General features: G+C 40.1%; 1 protein-coding gene across 1 annotated transcript in view; it reads left to right on the top strand.

The window, feature by feature from the left end:
* The window catches only part of MAMDC2 (MAM domain containing 2), a 63,859-nt gene that overhangs the window by 31,451 nt on the left and 14,348 nt on the right, over window positions 1–18,060 (top strand). Inside the window, exons 2-8 of the mRNA XM_010568731.1 lie at window positions 1,470–1,735; window positions 2,438–2,522; window positions 3,485–3,622; window positions 5,933–6,189; window positions 9,128–9,221; window positions 11,880–12,026; window positions 12,891–13,156. Of these exons, the coding sequence (XP_010567033.1) occupies window positions 1,470–1,735; window positions 2,438–2,522; window positions 3,485–3,622; window positions 5,933–6,189; window positions 9,128–9,221; window positions 11,880–12,026; window positions 12,891–13,156 (1,253 nt within the window). The remainder of the gene's footprint in view (window positions 1–1,469; window positions 1,736–2,437; window positions 2,523–3,484; window positions 3,623–5,932; window positions 6,190–9,127; window positions 9,222–11,879; window positions 12,027–12,890; window positions 13,157–18,060) is intronic.

Here is an 18,060-nt window from a genome sequence, read left to right as displayed (position 1 = left end):
TTGCCGGAGCGGGGTATGGGAGAGGCCTTTGGGAACCTCATAGACAAGATCTGTACCTGCTCTTTGCTTTGGGGAGCCAGTGACTGTCCATGCAGGTGATTTTTTTCACATTGGAGAGAATACTTGTGAAAGGGCAATAGGAGAGCTCCTAGGAAGCAGCCCCAGGGTGGCTTGGTAGAGTTGGAGGGTTCAGGCAGAATTTGGGAGGGGAGAGTGTGTCAAGTTAAGCAAGTGCTTACATATGTGTGGAAACTGAGAACAGGCTCTGTGGTCAAGTGAAACGAGGTTAAAGAAGAAAAAATGTATGCTTTGGGGAGGGCTAAAGAGGATAGGTGTGATGTGCTGCTGGGTGAAGGACTGACTTGGCACAGTCCCTGATAGCTCTTCCAACTCTTGCTTGCAGCCTAGCTGCTGAGAATTAGTATCAGGAGTGGGTTTTGTCTGATGTATATTGCCACTAGGTTAGGAAGATCATTTTCCAGATCATCTATGGGATGATATTTCAGACATGGATGCCCTAGCTTGTTTTGTTGTTCTGTTGTTTTGTTTTGGTTTGTTTTTTAAATCTTCTTTGTCTGTCTGTTTCACTTGTTTCTGTCATTGCATTCCAGGTTTCTGTGACTCCCGTATCTCATTTTACTCTCCTGATCTTAGTTTTGATTAAAAACTTAGTGTTAGTAAAACTTCTAGGACCAAGCTTCTGTTTTGCTCTGATTTATTTATTGATGCCTCCTTTTTCTCCACATTGTTTCTTTGGCTTTTTTTTTTTTTTTTTTGCCTCCTTGTGCATTTTTTAGCTTGTCATCGCATCCTTTCTTTTGTTTTTATAGAGAAGGTTATGTTTTAGGCCCTGTTCCTAAAATATCCATCCAGAGAGTAATTTTGAAATAATCCCATTGAGAGTGCTGGTGTGTTTAAATGTAGCTTTACATTTAGCACTTTTTTGAATCAGCAGATTTGTACAGGTTAGTTTTACTACTTAGTCGTCATCTTTGAAACCAGAAATGCTTCAGAAGTTTTTGGCTGTGATGTGTTTTTTATGTATTGCTTTAAAATCTAAAGTGTAGAAATGAAGTTAGAAAGTTCTGATCTGTAAAACAACTAAATAGTCCTGCAGCATATTCCTGCCTGTGTAAATTATCTTGTCAATCAAATCGTCTGTCCAACTATCAGTTCTGGAGGGCAATACTTACTTAATAATCTGCTTTACACTGATAGAACATCTTTCTCTGAAGATTTAAAATAATTTTTAAATTGTCATTAAAAAGGCTGCGAGACACGTGAAGTGATGTTTGTGTGGGTATGGTGGGATATCAAAAGGTTAAATGACTTGCTTAACGAATGAGTGGCGGTCTGAATCTCCTGGCCTAGCCCCAGAACAACTAGTCCTTTATAAATAAGTACTTTTATCCAGGAATGCAAAAGCAAAGCCTCTGACATTTGTTATTCTGATGCGTGTCTGTTCCCAGGACATTACATTTCTGTGGATACATCTTATGAGGGTGAGAAAGCAGTGCTGTCCAGCCCTGAGCTGTACTCTGAGGAGTGGAGCTGTGTCAGACTGATTTATCAGATAGCAACGACTTCAGAGGCTTCACCTGATCCCGCCAGGCTCAACCTGTACCTGAGGCAGGAAGGAGAGAGCTTTGACCGTTTGCTGTGGTCAGCCGAGGAGCCTTCAGACAGCTGGCTCATAGCTAGCTTAGATTTAACGAACAGCACAAAGAAGTACAAGGTAAGCCCGCTTTTGGAAGATGCCGCAGGCTTTCTGGTGCACGGGGACCGCCTTTCGGGCCCTGTTCTCGGCTTTCACCTCTAGGGCTGGCAGGGTGTGAGTCAGTCGACCCCTCTGTCCCTAAAGTCAGTGACCTGAGCTGTCCTGAGCCAGGCAGTCGGTGCTCTTCCCAGCGAACGTCTGGCACGGCCCATGGGAAGGGGCGGCCGGCTGAGCCGTGCGGTGAGGGTACCGCTCCTCACGGCAGCCCCGCGGGGCTGCTGGCATCCCAGGGCAGATTCGGGACCTCCCAGATCCCGGGTCTGCAGCTGCCCTCCTTCCTCCCTGTCCTCTGCGTCCTTCTGGGAGGAGTCGGAAGCTGGGTACGTCTACCCAAACCCCGCCGCATCGCGTCCTTCACGATAACGTCCTGTATAGCCACCGCTGAGGAATCTGGAGACCCGTACTCTTACGTGAAGTGTGGGGTTTTTTGGCCTTGCCTCATTGTCCTTCAGTGTGCCTCCTGTGCTCGAGGAAGGGCACTGACTCCATCTTTAATGCGTTCTGCCAAGCTCCTCCAGCAAAAGCACCTCTCCTGACTGTAAGGGTGATGAGCCCCCCACATGTATTTAATTTGTTCTCCTGTTTGTCCTGTTTGAATGTCCAGGGTGATAGCAGAAATACTGAAACCCTGAAATTCACAGTTTGGTTTATATTCCGCAGATTGTACTGGAAGGTGAAATGAGACAAGATAAATCTGCCAGTATAGCAGTTTTTGAAATTAAAATAACGCCTGGGTATTGTATCGGTAAGTACTGTCTGCTCAGCTCTCATATTCTCTGCAGAGAAAAAAATGCCTTGTTGGCAGTTTTAAAACTGAATTAACGGTCTGGGTTTAGAGGAAAGACAATGGCTTTTTCCTCATTGAGAAGTAGGCTGCCATATTTGATGTAGATATTTTTTAAGCTAAGGTTGCACACACTAATACGTGTTTTTATTCACCCATCTCTGTGATATATGTAGCCATTTCACATACAATAATTCATTCTAAAGCTATTTATTGTTCAAGCAGGAACAAGTGTTATATTTTCACAAAACTAGATGGCTGCAAATATTAAAAGTAACAGCTGTGACATTATTTCTGCTGTCTGCATGCTCATGTTTCCTTACAGTGACATCTTCCAGGCTGCAGAGTCAAAACTCTGTTGATATTTACACTTACAGCTATTTGCTCATGACATTTGCCAAAAACAGCTAATGAAGTTCAAAAATTTCAGTGGCTAGGAGGCTGGGAGACCTTTGCATTTCTAGGGAGTTCTGGTGGAGTCCAACCGAATTGTCACAATACTTTGACTCTGTGAAGGAAACACAGCAGTCTCATTACCGCCATGAAACACTACTCCCGCTTCACTTCTAGCCATCCCTGATTTATAAGTGGAAGTTCTGCTCTGACTATTGAATACTACAAAGTGGTATATTTTACATTAATTTTATTTGATTCTAAATTACAGCAGCCCTATATTGCCAAATAATGAAAAGATAGAGTGGACCGAACAGGATGGAAAGGAAAATTTTATCAGAAATTGATCAAAAATTGTGGCTAAGTTTGCTTCCATTTATTATAAGCTGTTAATTGTTGCATCCAGTGTTATAAATACAGGTGTTATCTGCACTGCCATATGTAAAGTGATGCCAGTGCTTAGCAATAGCTTCTCTTCCAGTTTCTGTAATGAAATGTGTGCACTCAGCTGGTGATGTCTGCAATTGCAGAATGTGACTTTGAAGAAAATCATCTTTGTGGCTTTGTGAACCGCTGGAACCCCAATGTCAACTGGTTTGTTGGTGGAGGGAACATTCGCAATTCTCAGTCTATCCTGCCCAAAGACCACACACTTAACAGTGAACTGGGTAAGCAACAAATGTAGAACAGAACTATAGTGGAAAATTTGAGTCTGTGATCCACCTGTGACTGTTATACTGCAAATTATGATGTGAGTTGTTTCTTTTCTCCTGGCACTGGATGGGGTAAGAATTACTTATGTGAAAAAAAGGATTAGAAAAAGATAGGGGGAATTTTCAGAAGTTCACACGAAGTTTCCTGTAAGCTTTATAATAAAGTTGTTATGCTAGGCTTCAAAATTGCTCAAAATAAGGGTAAAATTTTGGACAGAAAGGGGGAAAATTGATCTTTCTGTGGATTCTAAAAGTATGGGCCACAGTAAGCTTTAAAATCTTGTACTGCTGCTCTGTACATATGGCAGGGGTTTTCTTTCCAGTGGCTATTAGGAAAGTTGAGCAGGAAAGCTAAGGGATTGAAACATGTTTGGAGAATCTCAGGTTAAATTGCACAGTTTCGGAGTTTTGTTTGTTTCAGTCAAATGTGGTGCTGTTAATACAGTCCGTTGGAGGCAGAATGCTGTAAAGACTTAGAGGATTTTCAGCACCTTCCATGTGTGAAATACTTGTCCTGGCCACCTTGTTGAGAGGAGAACGTTTTACATAGTCATAGAGAACGGTTGGGGGATAGCTTAGCCTTTGATGTAGTGTTGGATGAAGTACCACGGCAGGTGATGGTCAGGAGATCTGGCTGCTGCAGCACACTGTGCGTCTCAGACAACATGACGCTTGTGATGGTGCAGGGAATTGTGTCATGAAAAGCAGGGTTGATCCTCTTTCCTTAACTCACACTGCTGTGTCTTTTCATTTATTTCACAATTGTGTGAGTTGAGTACAGAGTGTCAGTCCAGCCCTGCATCACCCCATGGCACTTAAATGCTGGTGAAATTTAGATGGAAGTTTAATTCAGCACAACTTCAACAGCAGACAGTAGCTCTACCTATTAAGTAAAGTACTGAATGTGATAGGAAACATCGCCAACTGGGAGGGATCTGTTTTCTTGTAGCCACAGTGTTTCCTTTTTCACACCAAACCCTCACTGCTGACCATTGACTGAGAAGACCCCAAGAAGCCAAAAGTCACAGAAGAGCCTTCTTTTTGCAAGAAGTGTGCTATGAAGGCGCATCAGCTAAGGAGATCATAATTAAGCAATGAAGTGTGGTAGAACTGCAAAGCAAAAATGAAGCCTAGAACTTCTCAGGCAAGTACCGCTGAAGAGTCACCAGTCCCCCGGCAGTGGGCAGGCTGGAGGAGACTACAGCCAAGCAAGCCCTTTCCCCTCCTTCCACTGGAGTGAAGCAAGAAGTGACATCTCCATGTTTGAGAACACTATTGGCTAATTAATGTAGTGGTGTAGATACAAACCTAACGGCACAGTTTGCAGTGTCCATGCTGAAGTAGTCTGTCAGTTTGACACTTCATTCTCCTCTAAGTTTTCTACTTGTGAAGAACCATTTTTCCGTTCGTCAACTGATACTGTTTGATGCTGTGTTTCTGGGAGTGTAGAAGAAGAAAAACTACACATGCACAGCATATCCATGCAGGTGGATGTGTCCCATTTAAATTGAGATAGCTCTCCCAAAATCAAAGTCTGAGAAGCTGTACCCTTTGAAAATCCTGCAGGTCATACTGGCTGTTGAGGGGGACGGAGTCTACTCACCTGTAATGCATTTTTCTGTTTATTAACATCTCTCAAAAGTCTTTTTAAAGGATTTTACAAAAAAACAGTCTATTCAGTAAAGATAAAACATTTAGAAACCAAATCCTAGATAGACCAAGCAGAATTATAGAAGCAATGAAATGTGCAGAATAAAGGTTATTTAGCAATTCATTTGATATATTAAATGAACTGCTGAGTGTTCATGTGAGGAAAATGTGAGGAAACACACAGCTTATTTACAGTCTTGTTCATTAATTTGGGTTGCCTCAGTAAAAGTTGCACTTGGAAAAAGACTACATACTATACTGAGCTGTTGGGAGGCAGGGTATTCACTCAATTGTAACACGTTTTTCCATTTATGAATGGCTCTCAAAATTCAGAGAGTTTTTGCTTTCTTGAATATAAAGGTCTTGAGTAAAGACTTAAGAAAGACCTGAGACCGACTGTTTTGCCAGTGGTATCTTAGCCAAACAACTTGGGTTGTACATAGGAGGAAAGGAGAAAAAAAAAAATCTCTTAGAATTACTAAAATTTCCTAGGAATCAACCATTGTTGTCCAGGTTGTAGAGATACATGTCTAGTCCCTGCCCATCTCCTGATACTTCTTGTAAGTGGTGTTCATTAAAGAGTGTCCTTATACCAAGTTTCTTTTATACTTTTAGGTCACTACATGTATGTGGACTCTGTTTACGTCAAACATTTTCAGGAAGTGGCCCAGCTAATCTCACCGAAGACCACAGTCCCCATGTCTGGCTGCTTATCTTTTTATTATCAACTTAAGCAGGAGAGTAGCATTGTTTTTACTGTTTACTTGAGAGACACAAGTGGCTTTTATGAAGAGATCTGGAAAACAGACAGTGCACTGAGCGCAGACTGGGCGCTAGCAGAAGTTGACTTCAGTGCGCCATACCCCATGGAGGTAAAGCAATCGTTCCTGTACGGGCCAGCTACGACTTCAGGTTGCATCAGACAACAGTGCTGACTCAGGCTAAGTCAGGAACATGGCAGTGGCTGTCCAGTTTCTGAAAGATGGTTATAAAGATGCTGGTGATCTGTTGTTTCCTTTGTCCACTGTATAAGCATCAAGGAGGTACCTCCTTCCATACTGGTGCTTGATTTTCAGCAAAGATCAAGTCAGGTGGTGAAGTGCTTGATCAGAATACCTTGGGAGGCTGTAGAGTCCTACAAATGTGAGGTCTTTCAGTTCCTACTAAATAATGTCGGTGCTCTCTCAGTCCCATATTTCTGTGACTCGATGATCCATTTCTGAGGATGCTGAGTACCATAAAATAATGCATGCCTCCCACTACAGAATAAAAATTAAAAAAATATTCGAGCTCTATTCTCTACCTTGTACAACCCTGCAATTCAGTCTTTCTGTGCTTTCACAAGATAAGAGTCCAAACTTGGGTCCTAGTAGCACAGTAGTCCTTAGGTGTGAAAATCAGCTCCTATGGTTACTAGAATTAATTTCCAGAGTATCAGAAACAAATTGAATGCTTTATTCCCTAGTGTTTACTGAAAAAAATCCCAAATCTTAGGATATACATTTTATATATATATGTATGTATTAAAAAAGATATACACACACATACATATGTATAAAAATGTGTGTGTGTGTATGTATAGTATATATACATACATGCATATATACATTGTATCTTTATATATATGTAAAACATATATTCTTATATATTATATATAAATATCAGAAGATTGAAATAAACAGTGTTTATATATTATATATACACATATATACTTACATGTATACAAATATATTATATATATACATACATATATATGTGATTTTATATATATATATATATATACACAGACACACTTTATACCTATATATATACACTTCTAATACTAGGATTACAAATAAATCAGCTTTCATTCTACTTGCTTTAACTCCACATAAGTTATTTTTTTTAATTCACTGTAAGCCTGCAGATTTTCAGGAATTATTAGGGGTAAAGCTAATTTTCATCAGATGTTGCATAGTCCTTTTATACTCTGTAAAGTCATTGACCAAGTCATCCACTTGAATTGTCAGACTTCAAATGGTATGGGAAAGGAGATTAGGTCTGATAAGGTCTCATAATACTGAATGATAAGTAAGTGAATTACTTATTTAATAAAGTAAGTAACATGCAAGGGAAAAAACAGTCCTAGCACTATAGATGGAAATTAATTAATGAGCTTGGCATTACTGTGGTTAGTTTTGTGAAAATATCCTCTCAGTTCTTAGTGGCATTCATAAAACCATCCGGAATGTTGGAAACTATACTGGAATAAATAGCAAAACAGAGGATGTTGTACCACTGGATGAATGCACAGGGTAACCCTGTGTTCAGCAGAGTATGCAGCTCCAACCTTTTCAGTTAAAAAAGAATATCCTAGAACTACAAGAGGGAGATGGGGATAATCAAAAGTATGGAGAAGTTATGTTGATGAAATAACACTTTTCAGCCTGTAGAAAAAGTGACTGAAATAGAATATGGTAGAGGTTCATAAAAACTGTGAATGGCACAGAAAAGATTAACTGTTCCCTTTTTCTCATAGTTTATGTTGCTGTTCCAAATTCTTAATTACCAGGTATCTGTTTTAAAAGAAAACAAAGGGACAAATTTTTCCTATATCACATAACTGTGGAACTCGCTTCCACAGCATACTATGGATACCATTATTCTGATCAGTTAAAAAAACTATTAGACAAATTAATGGGAAAGAAAGAATCCATCAGGAATTCAATGTGAGGGAGGAAGAACTGATAACTTGTCATTGTCTTCAGTTCTTTCTGCAGGTGACCTCTGTTGGAGAGGACACTGGGCTAGATGGGCCTTTATTCTGTTCCAGGAATTTTTATGTAATCCAACAGAGTCACTATTTTAGAGATCGCTTTATAGAAATAAGATTAAACCTTGCATATAATTTCTTCTGTTGCTTCAAAGAAGGTCTTCCTCTTTGTTTCATCTGGCTAAAGGAGATCGCTTGGGATTCTTTCACAGCTCTACTAGTTTGGCTCCCATCCCTAGGCGAGACATCACAGGCATTGCTTTCACTGAACAGGATCTCGCTCTGGAAGCATCTGTCCTTATATCCTTGTTTTGTCCCTGGGGTTGCCTGCAATTCAGACCTTTTCTCAAAGTTTTCCTGTAACTCAGAGCTTTGTTACTTAAGAGAGATTTTAAGACACTTCCTCAAGAGTTATAGACTGTCCTCCACTTACTTGAGGAAGTGATGTCCACTGGGAATGGCTAAGTACAAACATTGTTTGATTTTTGTGGTAAACAAAACACAGCAATAGCTTTTTGGTTCTTATCTTACCTAAATTTTTTAAAGGATATCTTCCCTGCCAGCTGATGCCAAGGCATGGGTTTCAGTGTCTGAGGATGTTTAGAGAAAACAGTAAAAATTAATATTGTAATAGCAGAGTAATCCATACAGTTTGGTTTTCGCTCTTGATCCAGCTAGATTCTAGATACAGTAATATTTAGGCAGCTTTGGAGTTCTAGTCAATACAGACTGATGACCCTGAATACTGGCTTTGTATGGTATCATGACAGTAGCCTTACTGCATCTTTAAAACTGCTGCTTCATAAAGCAGCAGAAGAGCTATGTTCCCCTTGATTTTCCCTTGACCTTGAGTGGGCAAAGATCTGGTGCCAGGGTCAGGCTCTGAAGTATATCCCTAATAAGTGATATAATTTAATTTGTCCTAACACCTGCAGTGCTATCTGAGATGCCCTGGAGTCTGTCTGGGACATCTGATCAGAATTCTGTAATATGAAGATGTGTATCAAAATTATTGTTGTGTATATGGTAGATGAATAACAAACAATTATAATTTCCAGGTAATATTTGAAGTTGCTTTCAATAGTGCCAAGGGAGGTTATGTTGCCCTTGATGACATTTCTTTCTCTCCGGTTTACTGCAGCAATCAGACAGGTATGAGTTCTTATTGCTATTTACCTTCCTTGTTTTCCCTCTTTGCTTTGCCCCTCTGAACCATCTGTCAGTACTTGCAATATTTGGTAGTGATGTGCAGATGCTACCTTCTCATCGGACCAGCACAATTGGGCTCCTCTTCCTCCTGGCAACAAAACAGCAGATCAACACTAATGCCATTTGTTGGATCCAGAAACCAGTCCTTAATGCTTCCTCTCCAAAGACCTTGCCCCAGGGATCTGCAACAGGAGCACTGGACTGAATGCTTTATTTACATCACCCCAGCTTTTGAACAAGTTACCACTTGCAGGCCTGTTATGGAAATAGAGGGGGATTTCCCCAGGTGTAATGGTATGAGGAAGAAAATGTCCTGGGCTTTTCATTATTGCCAATGTAGGGAATATCTTCTTCCATGCCACATGCCCTGAGGTGTTCTTCAGAGCCAAAACAGGAGCCTTGCTTTCCTGTCTTCGCTCTTCCAGGAGGTATTATTCATCTCAGAGTGGCGTGTCTGTCAGGATTTTATTAGGTTTTCACAGCAGCAGAAGTCAGCTGAATCCACGTGACCTCTGCTGTAGAGGCACTTGGGACAAAGGACTTTATCATTTGTGAATGCAGCCTCTTAAATAGCTGTGTACTGGTTGCTTGGGTTTTACTGTAACAGTAAGCAATAGGCAAAAGTAGATTAGTGGTTTCCCACTGAGTCCATCCATTCTTTTAGTCTCAAGTTTGAATTTTTGGCTAATGTTTTGAAGTGATCAAGGAGAAAGAGAGTTTTTGCCCTTTTGTATCTGCTTGGAGTCTCTGCTAGCTTTACCTGATACTGCTCAAGTATCAATAGGAGGTAGATTCCAGATATGTTACTAATCCATGACTCTTGGCTGAGTAAATCTAGTAGTTTCATTAACTCCTCAATGCCTGTTCTGGTTTTGCTTTGTTTTGCAACGAAAGTCCTGAGTTATGTTTGCAGTACGCCATGGAATGGAGCTGTGTGCTCATCTGTGTTTTCCATTTTAATTTTCAGATGGCTTATATGTGTTGAGGTGTGCGATTAATTTTATAGTATTTTCTGCCCTAACCCTGATTTAGTCTTGCTATCATGGCCCATGTTCAGATCTGCTCTGACCGGTAACTTTGATAGGTTCAGCTAGACCTTTGCCTACTAACTCTGAATTTGAACCCCTGAATTTCAGGGTTTTTTTTCTGTTTGAGAAATGAATGCCAATCATTTGCTTTATATTTTGTTGAACTACAACAAAGCTGGTTAATCCTTCAGACTTATGTCCTATTTCCATCTTCAGTTGTTTTATGTAGAGATGTTAAAAGGCAAGAGATCTTCATTCTTGTAGTCAGCCACAGCAGTGTATATAACAGCATTGAGTTTTTTCCTTATTTTTCTGGAAGTTTGTGTCAACAAAGGTCTCAATGTTAGCCAAACTGAGGGAAAAGGTACCAGAGTATTAAACTTTCTTACCAAAGGGTGAATCTTTAATGCTGCATGGACCTGGTATTGCTCCAACTGTGTTTGCTTTAGCTAGGAAAGCAGTGGAGGGAGGCCAGCGCTGCCTCCTTTTTCTCTGTAGGCAGAGAAAGAGACATGGGCAGTGCTTAGATCTGGCTTATTTGAGGCTGAAAAGACCACAGGCATCTCTCCAATGCCAAGATTTTCCTTCTCCTGAAGCTGATCACCTGCATCCCTGCCCTTGCCAGGAAGCCCCTCTTAGCCTCCGTGCAGAAGGGTCATGCATGCTGCCATAGAGTGATGCTCACAGCGTCCTGGCTCCTGATGTAGCCAAAAATTGCATGATGGCTTTGGGTTGTGCCCCTCCTTCCCCCAGCACCTGGTATGAGTGACTGATGAGGCTTTTGAAGAAGTAGAAATGTTTTACTTAAAAGCACCCATTCACCAGCAGGATTTTTTCAGACTAAAGCAAATCCTGACCCATGAATTCCACATCGCAGGTCAAGAGGGAGCCATCAGCAGGGCTGGGGAGCTTAGCTTAGCTTTTAATCAACCTCACTATAAACAGTTCAGCTTTCTTTGCTGCAGTGCTAAAATGAGTGAGGCATAGCTCCAGAGGTCAGTAGCCATGAGGCAGTACCTGAACCGAAAGCTATTTGACTTACACACTTATGGCATGCATATGCACACACGTTACACGTGACTACAAAAGGGTTTTTTAAAAAGTGTTCTTTAAAATAATATTAAATGTTGATGTTAGAAGGTTATCCCCTTGGAAACTGAAATGAAAATATCACACCCATGTGCACACACATGCACACTCATGCTCATTTTGTCCAAATATCTTTTGAATGAAGGAGGAGGATGAAAACAAATCATGTGAATGTCTTTGTGCATTATGTCCTGAAGGAGGAATCTTCTCTTAATATCTGTAGCTTATTTATATTTTATAGGGACTGTGAAGGAGGTTTCCTCCCAGCTCTAGCAAAAATGTAAGAAAATAACACCCACTTGCGATAGAAAATTGATAGTTTGATATTATTGTGACTTTGCAGAATGTATGTGTAATATCTTTGCACATGCTTATCTTCTGTAATGCAAAGAAAGATGAGTATTTTTTGGCATCCTTGTGCTTCAAATACCTATGCTTATTATACTGTGCTCTTCCTAACAGAACATATGCATCTATCTTTTAGGACCTCCTTTCAATCCTGCTGAGGCAGGCTGCAATTTTGAGGAAGATCTGTGTAATTTTTACCAGGATCACAAAGATGACCCAGGATGGAGCAGAGTGAAAGTGAAGCGTAACGTGTATAGAGCAGGAGATCACACTACGGGATTTGGTAAATCAGAATTCCTTTTCACTAGCAGAGTCAAACTGGATATAAAGGTTAACCTGTTGTATCATTGTTCACTCTGTTAAATAATGTCATCAGCACACTCTTTGGATTGCCTCACTGCAACTCCCTGCCATTAAAAATCAGTGTACGCTGTTCTGTCCTATCTGGGACTCTGGCTGTGCCTCCCCACATGTAAAGGGGGAAAGTCACCTATTGAATAGTCACTCAAGGCCGTAAATCAGAATATCTTCACTATACTGATCTGTAGTCACTGAAGGGAAGATTCCACAAAAATATGCAAGCAAATACAATAGTAGCTTAACACACGGCTTTTAATATAGAGGACTGATGGGCTCTTAGCTCTTCCAGGATTACAATAGTTGGTATTTTTAAGGGAAAAATGTGAAATGTTGTGTAGTGAAGGCATGTAGTGAAAGGCCTGATAATAAATTCTGAAACTCACACATCTCTGTGTAGAGTATTCATGGTTCTTAATCATATGTGCAAAAGTCTCAACTCTTTACACTTGGTGCAGGCAATAAGAGGCCTTATGCCCCATCCTTCATTCTTCAGTCTTGGAGTAGTACCAGGTTTCCAGTGAGGCCAGCAGGCCAGAGAATTTTTCACTGTAAATTTGAAAAGTGCTTATTTCTGGTAACTTAGCCATGTGCCAGTTTAGCTTGAAGTAGCTGGGATGCTTTTAGAAAAATTCTTGTTTCCTTTCAAACAGAGTGTGATAATCAGTTTCCTGCTAGTAGCAACTGTTTTTATAACCAAAGCCTGATGCAATAATGGAAGCTGCTTTAACAGCAAATCAGCTGTGCTAAGTGTGTATTAGAAGTACTCAATAATTGCACTGTCTTGCAGGTTATTACTTGTTGGCGAACACAAAGTTTACATCGCAGCCTGGGTACCTTGGACGTCTGTATGGCCCGACCCTGCCAGGAAACTTGCAGTTTTGTCTGCGTTTTTATTATGCCTTATATGGGTTTTTCAAAATGAGTGGCACTCTTGCTGTTTATATCTTTGAGGAGAATCATGTTGTTCAAGAGAAAATCTGGTCTGTCTTGGACTCTCCAAAGGGAGTTTGGACTCAAGCTGAAATCTCCTTCAAAAAGCCCATGCCTTGCAAGGTAAGAGCCAGCTCTTCAAATATGCTGAATTCTGGATGGAGATTTTCCTTGCCTTCTCCTCCCAAAGTTCTTTGTTATCTGCAATTCTAAGTGAGTTATACCTGCAAAGTGAAATAGAGTTCCCCAGGCAGTACAGTGGGGAGTGGAGTATTTCTTCAGAGCCTGGCTCCCATGGGAGCCCCAATAAAGGGGCTTCCTACCAGAAATGGGGCAGTGTTGCTCTGGTGTCCTCAACTGTAGTCGCACTATTTGTGGAGATTTCACCTGAGGAGCTCCAATGAGAGCTGGTTGTGTTTTGGTTTCTCAGCAGGCTCCACATTCAGTCTTTTTTGTTTGTTTGTTTCCTATGTGATTCTCATCACTGTACTCAGTTACAGATTTTAATTAATCTAAAAAGTCAGTACTGGTAAGTTCTGGTCTAAATGGGGAGCTGATCCTATTTTCCTAAACTCAACCACTGGGTTAAAATACGAAACCAGAAGTCAGTGTAATTTAGAGGAATGGACTTGAAGTATTTGCAATGTCTGGTTGGATAGGTCACTTCATTATCTCAGCAAGTTAATAAGAATAACAAAATATTTCACATCACCTCTTGAGTAAGTTCTCAAGCTGCTGTTATTCCTCAGCTCCACTCTTTTTACAAAGACTGACTTTTACACAAATTTGTGTAGGTGCTACTTCTGCAGTTACCCTGATTGCTGTAATGGGTTTTCACTATCTGTGGGTCATCTAAGGAGGACCAGACGGATCGCTACCTGATGACACTGAGATAAATCCAGCCTTTTTTCAGAGCGCAGTAGTACTGTGAACATATGAATGAAAGCTTGTCTTGTAACTCAAGTATTTCTAAATTACAGACAAACATCTTAAGCATTTTCCCCACTATAAAGTAATTTTTCAAATGGCAGTAGTTATTGAGTTTAACTTTTCTGGAAAAAAAAAAAAAAAAATTGGTTTCTTTGAGGTAAATACACTGTAAAAGAAAAAGTTGACCAGAAAAAAAGTTGCCTACCTGTGTTAAAAGGGAAATATACGCTGAGAATTTCAGTCCTAATTGTTGGCTAGTGTTTTCTCTCAGAGACCTGATGCCTTAAAAAATTGATGTGATTTTTATGTATGTTTTTTAATGCATTAAACATAATAGAATTTCTAATTCCCTTTCAACTGATACAGAAAAAATAATTTTATTACTGCCCAGCAAGTGCATGATAGAAAAGTCTCTCATATTATCATCCCAAAATACTTGCAGAAAAGTATTTTTCTCTTTTTTTTTTAATCATGAAAAGGTATGGGTTAAAAAGGCAAGCTTATAACATACTTTTGCCATCTCCTGTTTACGTATTTCTTTATTAATTCCAAAAAGGTTCAGTAGCTTGTATAACGTAATACACTGTATGAGTAGTGATGACAGCTGAGCATGACTGTTAAAAATGGTTTACAGCCTTGTAGGTGGCAGATTTTTTAGCATCTGACATTTACATGGAAAATCTTTTCCCATATGAATTTATGAGGAACTATTTTTATGTTTTCCTAGAAATTAGTATATCTAAAACACTTGTGAAGAAACTTGCCTGGGATGGAAATCTTTTCATGAATTGCAGCTTTCATGTCTGTAGTTACCAGTCTGTCTGTAGGCAGTAGCAGATGGGGAAAGCAGCACAGAGGGAAATAAAGAAGTCAAGGGAATATCCTCACTGCTTCTGAGCCCGAAGGTCTGCAGCAGGGAAGAAACCCAGTGCTCTGCAGCAGGAGGGTTTGTTGGCCTCTGGCAATTCTCAAAAACCTTCAGTGGGTCCTTCAGGTCTTGTGATGGGAAAGCCTTCTTTCCCATGGAAACAAGTTGCAGAATGATTCTGTTGAGGAGGCATTTCTCAAATATCACAAAAAGTGAGATTTATTGAGCTTTAGAGAACTTGGCATATGTTCAGCATATCATAATTCAAACACCCCTTAGCCAAATAACTATGTATTTGGCAGTGAGGTGGGGTGTGAAGTTCTACCTTAGCCTTTTTAAAACCTATTCTTTCACACTGTCTTTTTTCCTGGATTGGAAAATTAAATTAGGTTTAGAGTAGGGATTAAGTTGCAGTTTTGCATATGTAGTAGATGCCATTGGTACATAATAAATCACGCACAAGCTATAATGTGCTGACCTTTGTATAACATTTTTATGGTTTTCACGATGGCTGTGTATATACACCATCAGTTTATAAAGTTTTCCTTAGACAAATAGTAGATGGAAGACAATGGGTGAAGTCCTGAAGTCCATGTCATTATGGAAAAGTATATCAAGATATCTTTACAGCTGAGAAGGTAGCATATAAAAGACAAATGATGCCAAAGTTTAAGTGTGTGTCTGCTTGCCATAAGGCAAGGGTGAAAAACCGGTGTAGTTACCAGTTGTCTGCTTGTCATATTCACAGGCAGGCTTGAATGAAGTTGAACAGTGAACCCAATTCTGGCTTTTCCTTGCAATCTCATGCCCAACTCTTCAACCTTAATAATTTAAAAGGTCCTTTCGTGCTTTATTTTATTTGTTTCTTCTTTTCCAAGCCAACAGAAGGAAATAAAGGAGCACTGTGTCTAAAGCATTGTATAAACACTTAGGTTAGTTATCTGTAAAGATGTGTCTGCCTAGGACCTAGTGAAATAGCTGACAAGGAACACTCATTTCAGCAGCTGTCTTCATTGTAGGCCAGAGGTGGAGGAGCATCAGAGCATGTTTCGCCTGACAGCAAGGAGTGGTGGGAACCAGCAAGTCAGGGATTACACTTCAGTCTCTGGAGGGAGAGGCAGTATAAAGAAACATAACAGAAACAAACCTCGCTGAAGCTTGACCTTTCTTGTCCTGTCTCCTCCAACCTGTCCTTGTGTCTTTTGCCTCCTCACTGACGCATCTTTGTCTTATCTATCCTGCCCTGTAGGCAGCAATTCTGCACCCCCCCCCTTCCCTGTCATCCCCCCCGCCCCATTCCCTATCTTACTCCTCAGCTCTGGACAGTCCAATTTTTTTCCCTCTAATCCTGTCCATGTCCCAGACTGTTTGCCCTGCTTGTCTGAGTTCTTACAAATTTTAGGTTTTCAAAAAATAATGACTTGACAGAAAGCACCGTTCTGGCACAAAGACCAAACCCTGACACTTTTCATGTTCCGACTCCAAAGCCTAGGAGTGCCCAAGCTTTTCAAAGAATTTTTTAAATAGGGGCAAAATAAAACCTTTTTTCTTAGCCTTGTTCTCGGAAATGATGGAACTGTTTTGGCTTAAATCTTCCAAAACAAGCCTGAAGCAAGGACCCAGCATGGAAAGTCTGAGCTGAAATCATTGCGTCTTGGCAATGTTACAAGCAAGTGAAAAACAGTTTTTTAATGGAGTGAGGTGGTCTCAAAATAAGGTAGGGCTACCACCTTTCCTCTAATACAGATGTGGTGGCTGATGTGCCCATCGTATTGTTTTCTGAGATGCATTATGTCTAGACTTGGATGATAAGAAGTTGTAGGCATGCACAGTAGTTTGGCTGATCAACTTCTTGGTTACTCGGTGTACTTGTAGATAGGGTCAGCGCCTGTGGAAACAGTAAACAGTCTCCTGCCAGTTCCTTAATGGCTAGTGAAGTCAGTAAGGCAGTTGTAATGCTGCTTTGGCCAGGGAGTCCGGAAGGTCATAGCGATTTTGCAGCCAGAAAACAATTGTTCTAAAATACCTGATTACCTATGTCCTTCATCTTTCTTCTACTATGAATCCTACTCCCAAGGCTTTGAAAACAATACAAAATCTGTCTGATGTGTTTTAATTTTGGTAATATATTTGTTTGCATCAGGACAATAAAAAGGCTCAGATTTTCATCTCTTGGTTTGTGTAATGGTTTTTGCAAGTTCTTTTTGAATTAGCTAACTGCAGTCTGGCATGGATTGTTGGCTTGAGTTCTATGAGCAGGAAACATGAAGCTGGTCAACAGGCTTTAATATGACACTTTGAAAATACCATGTTGAAAAGGTTAGGTGGGTATGATCCAACTAAGCGAGTCATAAATGTTTATACATATATATATATGTATATATGTGTACATACTGCAAGTACATATGCTATATAATGCTAGCAAGAAGGCAGGAAATTTAAAATCCTGATTTCTCAATTGGTACTTGAGGCACTCTCTCTTTTAGATAGTGTAAGTCCCTATGATCCTATACACATACAGTATTGTTTTTATACTCTGTAGTGCCTGGGGAATAAATGTGGGAAGGTAGAAATAAATAAAAAAAACCCTGCTAACATTTTTAAAAATAAATGAAACCCTTCATGCTTTGTTGTATAAGCCTCTTAAAGGGCAGCATAAAAATCTGAGTCTGAAATATGTGGATTCTTTTGATCGGATTGAATGTACTGAAACTGATCTTGCAGGCCAATACATGGCAGAAAAATGTCAGAGCTAACTGAAAATACGGCATATGTAACCTGGAGATGTTCACTTGCACCGTGGAGCAAGTATCTGCATTTTGATACTCTGTGTGTGTTTGTCTGTGTATGCTGCCATGGAAAGATATTTCTTTTATGCAACTTCACAGCAAAGTTCAAATACCTAGATTAAAGTGAAGGTTTGAGTGCAGTTGGGTCTACTTATATCCATTCTGTTTATTTCTGCTAGATTTGGTTCACCATTCTGAAGCTCAGGTTTTCAAAAGCAAACATCTGATGTTGTTTATCCATTCATGCAAGTTTTTGCAATGTTACCTAGCACTGTAGTGCTTGAATACCTCCCCAGGTTTCAAAAACAAATCCTCAGAAAGGTAGCTGACATTGTAACAGCCCACCCTCCTTCCATCAGAGTTGTTGTGGCAGCATTTCTTGGATTTTAATTCTTTCAATGTACTTTTCTTCCTCTCTGATTTTTTTTTTAATTCACTCT

This window comes from Haliaeetus leucocephalus, unplaced genomic scaffold, assembly GCF_000737465.1.
Source record: "Haliaeetus leucocephalus isolate CR32 unplaced genomic scaffold, Haliaeetus_leucocephalus-4.0 Scaffold251, whole genome shotgun sequence".
NCBI lineage: Eukaryota > Metazoa > Chordata > Aves > Accipitriformes > Accipitridae > Haliaeetus > Haliaeetus leucocephalus.
This window is presented reverse-complemented; position numbering and strand designations above follow the sequence as displayed.